This window comes from Protopterus annectens, chromosome 3.part1 (genome assembly GCF_019279795.1).
Source record: "Protopterus annectens isolate FY-2018-M chromosome 3.part1, PAN1.0, whole genome shotgun sequence".
In the NCBI taxonomy this organism is placed as follows: domain Eukaryota; kingdom Metazoa; phylum Chordata; order Ceratodontiformes; family Protopteridae; genus Protopterus; species Protopterus annectens.
Window position 1 is genome coordinate 1,451,565,136 of NC_056732.1, and position 9,775 is coordinate 1,451,574,910.

Consider the following 9,775-nt stretch of genomic DNA (forward strand, 5'->3'; position numbering starts at 1 on the left):
AGGTCCCCTTCCCTAGAATCTGTTCCGAGGTCACCATTACTCCAATCTGAGAAAAGCCATAGGTCCCACTCATCTCAGTCTTCCAGGCTATCTGATCATGACCTAGAGGGGGTGGTCAGTAGATTCCTTAAGTCGCAGGCCCTGGCCAAAATATTAACCAGCCCATCTCAACAGACTGTGGCTGTCCTGGTATCTACAGCAGTTCCTCCTCAGACTCCCTCCTTGTGTTCGGAGCTGGAGCTGGTTGGGGCTCAAATCTTGGTAACGTCTGAACCGATACCACACCTTTCAGCTCTGATCTCTTCCTTGGTTCCGTCCTTGGAGGGATCTGGGCGCCGAGACTCCCTAGTCAGCTCAGAGGGGGCGAGTGGCATCGGACCCTTGTCCGACGCCGTTCTCCCTCTCGGAGCATCGGTGCAGGTGAGCTCAGCCCAGACATCTGCCTCAGAGCCATCCCTCTCGGTGCCGACAGGGGTTCTAGTCTCCTCGGAGCGGGGACCTTCTGCTCTGCCTGACAGGGGCGCCTTCGAGATCATGAGGAGTGTGCTGACTCCTGAGTCGGCCCCTCGATCAGCCCCTTCGGCTCCTCCCCCCTTGGTGCCTGCATCTGTCTCTGTCTACCCTCCTGACCCCAAGCATGGAGAACAGACGCTCCAGGTCGCCCCATTGGGCGTATCTTCCTCTTCTGAGGGCTCACCCGATCCTTCGGGGGAGCCCCTCTGGAAGAGAGAATGTAAGAGGAAACATATCTACTCCCCAGAGTCAGTCACGTCTGATACAAACTTGGAGGATTCAGAAGGGTCCCCAAGATCCCCCTCTGAGGATGTCTCCTTTTCAGACATCCTAGAGATCCTTAAGCAGAGGGGGAACTGGACTGCCCTTAACCCTTCGGATGACGAGTCTGTCTACCTGGACGCGTTTGGTTCTCGCCCTTCCACCTCCTGGGTGTCTCCGCCTTTCGACCCGCTAATGGAAGTGGTGGCTCGAAAGGCATGGTCAGCCCCGGACACAGTGGAACCAACTCCCCGTAGGCCCACTAAATTTATTACAGCCCCACCCAACAAGCAATTTTTGACAAAGGGTGTCCCTGTTGATGCCATGGTGGTTGCAGCAGCCACAAAGGAGCTGGCTGACCCTTCGGTGCCTGTCTATCCACCTAATAAAGAATCTAGGACCATGGACAGGTACGGGAAGCTGGTGTTTTCCTCCGCGACCTTTTCTATGCGGTCGCTGAATTATCTTTGCCATTTCACCCGTCTCCAAAGGGATCTTCTCAAGGAACTGGGTGATGCCCTTCAGGATCCATCAGCTGCGGGGGCTCAAGATGAGATTAACTCCCAGCTGGTGACCCTTAATTCTATCGTCAACTCCTCCATGTGGCTCATTTCTTATGCAGCAAGTAGGGCCGCAGGTACAGGCGTGGCTTTGAGAAGACATGCCTGGATTCAGTTATGCAACTTTGCTGACCCCTTTGAGGCGTCCTTCACCAATACCCCCTTCGATGGTTCGGCTCTGTTTGGACCACAGGTGAAAGATACCCTTACCAGGTGCGAGCAGGAAGGCAAGACTCTCGGCTGTGGGAGTCCGTTTTTCCACTCCCTCTAGACCATACCTAGAGTCAGAAGGGTGGAAAAATGTGGTTTTGGAAACCCCAGGGAGTCGTGCCTGACGCATGTGGCGAGTTTCCCTCCAGGGGCAGGGGAGGGAACAATAGACGCTGCCCGAGGGGCAGAGGGGGCCCGCAAAATCAGGGTAGCAGAGAATAGTTCTCTGCCAAACCCTTTCAGCACCCCTGAGGGGCTGCCAGACTGTCAGCCTTCGGAGGCAGTCGGGGGGAAGATTGTCACTGTTCCCAAAAGCGTGGCATCTCCTCGCACAAGACAAATGGGTACGGTCTGTCATATCCGAGGGTAACAAGATCCCCTTTGTCCACTCCCCGGTACAAACAGCCAAGTCCCTTCCAGATGTTCCACCCCGTCTAAGGGAAGGGAACAAGCCGTGCTAGAAATTTCTAAACTGCTAGACAAACGGGCCATCCAGCCAGTCCCAGCAGACCAGCAAGGATCCGGAATCTACTCCAAGTTCTTTTTTGGTGCCAAAAAAGACGGGGGACTGGAGACCCATTTTGGATCTCTGCAGGCTAAAGCCTGTTCAAAGAACAAAGTTCCGGATGGTCACGCTCCAGTCAATTCTACCCTTTTTGGGTCAGGACAATTGGATTTGCTCCATAGACCTTCAGGATGCGTACTACCATATCAAAATGAACAGGCGCTCCAGAAGGTTTCTCCGCTTCTGGCTGGGAGCCGGTCACTATCAATTCAGGGCCCTGCCCTTTGGTCTCACCACAGCCCCCAGGGTGTTCACCAAATGCATGCCAGTGGTTACGGCTCACCTGAGATGGCGAGGATTCCAGGTGTTTCCATATCTCGACGACTGGCTCCTCACTGCTCCCACCAGGCATCCACTACTGCGAGCCAGGGATTATAGCATCCAAACTTGCTCCAAGCTAGGTATATTGATAAATTTCAAAAAGTCTGCATTGTCGCCTTGTCAGTCTATAATCTTTATAGGCGCAAGCTTAAATATAACAGATCTGTCTGCAAGGCTTCCTCGCTATAGAGTTTCAGAAATCCGCCGACACGTGCAAGTCTTACTACAGTGCAACAAGATTCATGCCAGAGTTGTACTAAAGACCTTGGGCCTCATGGCAGCAGCAATCATACTAGTTCCCCTGGCTCGTTTTCACATGCGGCTTCTTCGGTGGATGCTTTTTACTCGGTCCTTTCAACAGCTTCCAATGTTTCACAAGATAATAATCGCTCAATCATGCAAAGACCACCTGGCTTTGTGGATGGTCTCCCCTCTGATGCTCCAGGGCAGACTGTGTGTTCTTCCTCCTCCTGTTGCCACAGTGACCACGGATGCCTCCCTGATCGGGGGGGGGGGCATTTTCAGGGCAGGACTGTCCAAGGCACCTGGCAACCTCTAGAGTACCATCTGCACATAAAATGTCTTGGAGATGAGTGGTGCTTTTGGCGTTGCAAGCTCTTCGGGACTCTCTACCCACTGGGACTATTGCAATTCAGACACAATATGTCTGTAGTGTGGTACATCAACAAGCAGGGCGGAACCAAGTCTTATCCCTTGTGTCGAGAAGCACTCAGACTCTGGCAGTGGGTGGTCTCCTCTCAACGGTTTCTGATAGCAAAGCACATCCCCGGGAGGTCCAACGTCATAGTGGACAGGCTCAGCAGAGTTATTCTCATGCCTCACGAGTGGTCTCTCCATCAATCGGTAGCAGACAAAATCTTCCGCAGATGGGGTCAACCTTGCTGCGACCTTTTTGCAACTCCTCTCAACAGCAAGTGCAACGACTTCTTCACTCTTCCCCCTTCCCGGCCACTCCCCCAGAGACTCTAGTTCACGATTGGCCCCGGGGTCTTCTGTACGCATTTCCACCTTTTCCCCTAATTCCCAAGCTAATTCAGAAAGCAGCCGCATTGGGATCCAGGATGATCCTCATTGCCCCATACTGGCCTCGACAAATTTGGTTCCCTTTCCTGCATCGGCACCTGCTGGAGCAGCCATGGAATCTGGAGCCAGTGCCAGACCTCTTGGTCCATCAGTCGGGCAGGCTGCACCAGTCCCTTCAGTCTCTCAACCTTACAGCTTGGTTGCTCCACTTCCAACCTTAGCCAGGCTTCCGCTAATTTCTCGGCCGGTGCGTGAAATCATCCTTCGCACAAATCTGCCACCAGGAAGACTTATGCTAGTAAGTGGAAACGTTTCTCCTTCTGGGCAGAGGCTAGGATTATTGACCCCCCCCTTTACAGCCCCTGTCCATCATGTTTTAAGATTTTTTAGCAGAGCTCTTTCAAGCTGGTTCACCCTCTGCCACCATTCGGGTCCAATTAGCTGCTAATGCAAATTTCCATGCTAGCCTGTCAGAAACCAGCATCATGTCCCACAAACTTTGCAAGTCCTTTCTTAAAGAAACTTTGTTTAGGCCCCCGGTCAGAGATCCCCCGCCCCTGTTGGACTTTTAACTTGATATTGGCTTCCCTGATTCTTCCCCCCCTTTGAACAAGTGGATTCCTGTTCCTTTAAATTGCTCTCCTGGAAGACTCTTTTTGGTAGCCATCACATCAGCTAGGAGAGTTTCGGAACTTGAAGCCCTCTATTCGTCCTCCTTATCTTGTGTTTCATAAGGACAGAGTTTCACTTAGGCCTAATCCTTTTTTACCCAAGATACCCTCTGAAACAAATCTGAATCGGACTATTGATCTGCCTGTCTTTTTTTCCTAACTATTCAAACAAAGCCAAACAAAATTTGCACCGCTAGGATGTTCATAGGCAATTACGTTTCTACTTGGACAGGACTAAGCAAATAAGAAAAATCAGACAAACTCTTCTTATCCTATGCTGAGGGCAAACAAGGATGGCCAGTCTCCAAAGTAACCTTATCCAGGTGGTTGTCCTCTATTATTACCTTGATTTATCAACTCAGACATAAACAACTCCCAGCTAAACCTAAAGGTCATTCCACCAGAGCGTTAGCTACGTCGGTAGCCTTTCAAGCAAGACTACCAATGGAATCTGTTTGTGCCGCAGCCACTTGGGCCACTCCTCATACATTCATTTGGCATTATAAGTTGGATGTGGCCTCTAGGAATAGAGCAGAGTTTGGTTCCGAGCTGAGTTTGGTTCCACTGTGCTCAAGAGTCTGTTCCTATGAGCCACCCAGGACTAAGGTGCTAGGGACGCTGTCCCATCCAGCAAGAATGAAGGCGAGATAGACAGTGTACCTACCATAACGTTCCATGTTAGTTGTCTTCTCGCCTTCTTTCTTGCGTCCCACCCTCCATCCCCCTAGCCTGGACAGACCGAGAAGAGTCCCTTTTTGGGGCCTTCTTCCTCTGGACAACTCTGATGTACATTGTGTCCTCCTCTGTCTTTGTACTATAGTTTTCCTTGTGGTTGGACAGGTGTCCTTGAATCTTTCCTTGGTGGTAGCTCTGCCAAACGAGATCTGGGGATCTGATACCTAGCATTGTGGGATATAGGGAGGGCCTCGAGCCAGTAAATGGCTCTTGAGCTTTAGTAGATTGCCGAGTCGGAGAAGAGGATCGGCTCCGAACCCATCCAGCAAGAAAGAAGGTGAGAAGAAGACAACAAACATGGAACGTTATGGTAGGTACATAACTTCTTATTTTTAAAACGCTAACAACAGCTCTGCTAAGGCCCTTCTAAATTACATCATTTTAACACTTAGTCTGGAGTTCCCAGGCAAACAACTGCATTATTTAGCAAGCTAACACCTGCTCATGAAACTACAGCAATAAAAGACATTTCACATGTATACTCCCAATTATTCCTTAAGTTAAGACAATAGAAAGAATGTGTTCAGCCCTGATGCTTTGGCACCATCTTTTAGATAATTGTAACTTCAAAGAACATTTGAAATGCTTGGCTTGATTATCCTTACAGCAGATGGCAATGTTGCAACAATCTTAAAGTTCACATTTTACAGTGTTTTCTTTCATTTAAAAACACAAGCCTGTATTTTAATTTATTTATACAAATGATGGAATTATGTATCAAATTTTATTTGACTAGGCTGGCAGCCTTCGCCCATCTTTCCCCAATCTTCACATGGTGCATCAAGAAGAAGGGGGGAACCAGGTCATACCTTCTTTGTAGACTAGCCATGTTAGCTTCAGAGCACAATCTTCCTCTGTAGGCATCCTACATTCTAGCTTCAGAGCACAGTCTTACTCTGTAGGCATCCTACATTTTGTCAGAGCAAAACTGTGTGGCAGACAAGTTGAGCAGGACAAGGGCAGATCCACTGTGTGGCAGACGAGTTGAGCAGGAAAAGGGGAGCCCCTCATAAATGGAAACTAGATTGGGGGTCTTCCCATGATTTGATTCATATGTGGGTTGTTCCTCAAGCAGACCTATTTGCATTCGATTTGAACAATCAAATGGCAAGATTCTGCATCAGGACTCCATGCAAGAATGCCTGGAAGAAATAGATGCCTTTTCTTGTCCTTGGACAGAAATATTGCTGTATGCTTTTCTATGGTTTCCATTACCACAAGCTTTCTTTTTGTCTGCATCCGCTCAAACAAGAACAGGTGTGTTGTGAGACATCCAACCCCAATCAGCTTCGCTTGACTGCCTGAATGATTGGCCCTTTGCTCCCTTTAGGCACCTGTTTACTGAGGAAGTGCAGCAGATAGTAATGAAAGCAAGAAAACCTGCTACTAGAAAATATATTGGTAAATGGAAAAGGTTAAGTTTGAGGAAACATCATAACCAACATTCAGGCCTAATTGTTCTCTGGTTTTATGAAATTTGAGAGAGTTACTGTCCTGTGGCCTTTATCTATCAAGGTTCATTTACTGGCCATTTTCAGCATGTTTGCCCATGGATCCTGTTTCAATGCAGTCTTAATTGAAAATGTTGAAGGGGATTTTGTATAAGATGCCTCCAAGAAAACCGGTGGCCCTTCTTTGGGATCCTAATACAAGGTAAAACATGCTCCATTTGAACCTGGCTTACTTTATTCTTAACATAGAAGACACTTTACTGATTCCTCTGTCTGCAAGAAGGTTGTCCGAGTTGCAAGCTCTTTATTACAGTGAGTCAACCCTCTCATTTTCCAGAGACTGGGTTTCTTTGAGAACTAATTATTTTATTCCTAAAGTGATATCCAAGTTTACTTTAAGCCAAAGTAACCATCTCCCCCTTTTCTATATTGAACTTGAAAGTGGGGGAGAGGATACTCCATGCTTTGGATGTCAATAGGCAACTCTAATACTATCATGGCATAACTAAATCTTTCAAATCAGTTCAGTTCTTGTGAAGGTAAGAAGGGACAACTTGTGCCAAAACAGGCCGTTTCCAAATGAGTTTTTAAGGCTATTACCTTTCTTATATTTGCCATAACAAAACTATTCCAAGCAGGGTCAAAGCCTAGTCTTGGCTTCTTGTGTGGCTTTTGGGAAAGGATTGGATTCTAGAAGCTACAACGTAGTCCTCAACACATACTTCTGCAAAGCAGTATAAGCTTGATTCTTTTCCTGGTCCTAGCAGAGCCTGATCTAGACCTGTTCTCCAAGGGCTCCTGGACTCTACTCTTGCCACATAGATGTTCAGAGCTAGGGTAATCTACACATAAAGCTAAGGCTGTTGCAACAGTGATTGATATGATGAACATAGTACAGTTGTGTAAGTAAACTTGCCATACCGGTAGACGTTTAAATAATCTGCTGCAGTAGCCTCTCCTTCCCTCCATCCCCCTTATTTTTTGGTGTAGTGTTTATGCCAGGTTGTTGAAATTTATTTTTTGTTATTCCTAGCATTGCCCTTTAGGTTCATAGGTAAGTACTAGGCTAGTGGCCCTGGGGCCAATATAAGCCTAGCGAAAAAGGTTCCCCGGCTTTCGCCACCCAAGAAAATTATTTTCCTGTATCCCTGTCAAGCAGTGCCACAGAAGTGATATCAGGGGTGAATTTTCTATTTCCCATTCAGTCAAGATTTTTAAAGAGGGCCAATGAGGAGCTTTGCTTGGCATGAATGGGTAAACTCCCCAAAAGACAGTCAGATTATCCAGGAGGGCCTAACTTGCAGCAGGAAGGGTGCCTGGACAATAGCCTTAAACTAGATGCCATGAAATGCAGCACCAAGTCCTTTCGCAAACCTCTGAACATCTATGTACTTACCACATAAGTGACAACCCTTTGAAAACTGACTCAGTGATCAGGGTACTGGGTACATTAATTGATAATGAACTATCCTTTCATCGTCAGGTGTCCACTGTTGTTAAGAGATCCTTTTATAGATCCAGACTAATCACTAGGGGTACATCTTTTATATTCAAAAAAGTCATTATTTCTCTCTCTACTACTCCCCCATCATGCCAGTAACAGAGTATAATGTACATGTCTAAGTATATAATGCATTTCAAGAGACTGCAGCAGTTCCTCAGTAAGACAACCAATGGCATGTCCTTTGTGACTTACCCAGGTCACCTTAGAGTGCTACCTCTTTTCTGTTCAAGACTCAGCCTCCCTCTAACTTTTGGCGTGAAAGCTCAAAAGGGGTTGGCACCCAAACCTGTCTGTAGTCAGCTCTGCTCAAGCTGCCTGACCGTTTGGGAGAGTAGAAGGTGCCTTGAAGCTTTGTAAACTGGCCGGCTGTTACCCTTTGCAGGATATTACCTATATAGCCAAGCCTGCTGCAGCAATGATCATTCAACCATCTACTGTTACGGTAAGTTTACTTACACAATTGTGTGTTCTCTGTACTGCTAATGTAAATAATGTATGCTTATAAAGTAAATGCACACTGTCAGATTGTATTTATGAATATTATTTCATGTATGAGTGCCTTTGTTTAGAATGTTTGTCATTCTGTCTTGTGATTTGAAAATAAGTAGAATGTAACTTTTAATATTTACTTTTATAATAGTTTTTAGTCTTATTCCTTTCATATGTAGTTCTGTATGTTAACTGTTGGCACAAACCTTATGCATATCTTTATTCCTGGTTTATCATCCCAGAATTGAATTATCTGTGATTTTACTATTTGTGTAGTTTCATTGTATGAGCATGTCATTTCTTACTGACCTATGTCTGTCTGTAGCAGTGTTATACCTGCCCTGTTGTGTTTGCCTATTGCTATGGGTCCCTGAGCCAATTCCATCTACCTGGTTAAAGTTTGAGTAAATGCGTCAGGCCTTACTTAGGTGTTAAAGCTTTGTTATTGACACACATGTAAAATAGCCTTCACTTTCTTTGATTTTCTTATAGTATGCTGAAACAGTGGTTGGAACAAACCAGAAGGCATAGGTACTAGATGTGCTTTTGTAGTACAGTATACTTTCACTAACTGTATCCCTGAAAGGCAAGCATGTGATTATAAGAAATTTAAAAGGGAAATAAATGGTCATATTGAAGGGGAAGGAATTATAATCCTAACTGTAGACCCACTGAGGGCCATATTGCAGAACAGTTGGTAAGATGAAAATATTCAGTTGTTTATACTAACTTTGTTGGTCTGCCTTCTCTTATTATAATTATCTTTCCTTTATGTTGCAGACAGTTGTGAGCCGAGGGAAATCTCTGGTTAAGAAAGTCATTAGAGAGCAGGTATGTCAACTGCTTGTGTGAGCATAAATATGCTTTATTTACCTTGAAATTATTTTCCAGTGCTTACATTTTGGAGAAATTTGACAAGTTGAATGTTTAATTCATTGTAGAAGCACTTGGAAACTTTTGAAGCCAGGAAGGAGCTATGAAAGCAGGAGATTAGTGGCAGACTAGCAAGACATTTGCACCAGTTTGCATGATCTCTTGTGTGTTAAACTTGCTGGTAGAGCTCCTATCTCTGATTTTTCTTTCAGAGCTGGAAGACATTTAAGTTGCTTTGCTTTTTCTTTAACTGTAGCTGCAGTCTTTTTTATTGTTTATATGAAGGATCAGCATATTTTTTGCAAGAATAAACTTTGTAAAAAATTATTGACTTATAGTGCAGTTAATATTCTCTCCCTTTTTCGTGAGCATACCAGTTGTGAAGATATGCTTTTATAATAACTGATATGTCGGAGTAGTCTAGTACTGATATAAAATTGTGAAAAACATTTTGATGGTACAGTGATTTAGTTTACTCATCCATGAAGAAAACTTCTAGATGACTGAAGAGTCCTTGATTGGGCTTTGTCCTCTTGGTACTAGCACAGCCCATAACGCTGAGACTACATAAACTCTAA

At 45.6% G+C, this 9,775-nt stretch overlaps 1 protein-coding gene across 2 annotated transcripts in view; it reads left to right on the forward strand.

Annotated features, from left to right (window-relative positions):
- DBF4 (DBF4 zinc finger) overlaps positions 1-9,775 on the forward strand; it is an 866,998-nt gene that overhangs the window by 119,318 nt on the left and 737,905 nt on the right. For both annotated transcript variants that reach the window (XM_044067525.1, XM_044067524.1), the window contains exon 5: positions 9,105-9,155. In XM_044067525.1, the coding sequence (XP_043923460.1) occupies positions 9,105-9,155 (51 nt within the window). The remainder of the gene's footprint in view (positions 1-9,104; positions 9,156-9,775) is intronic.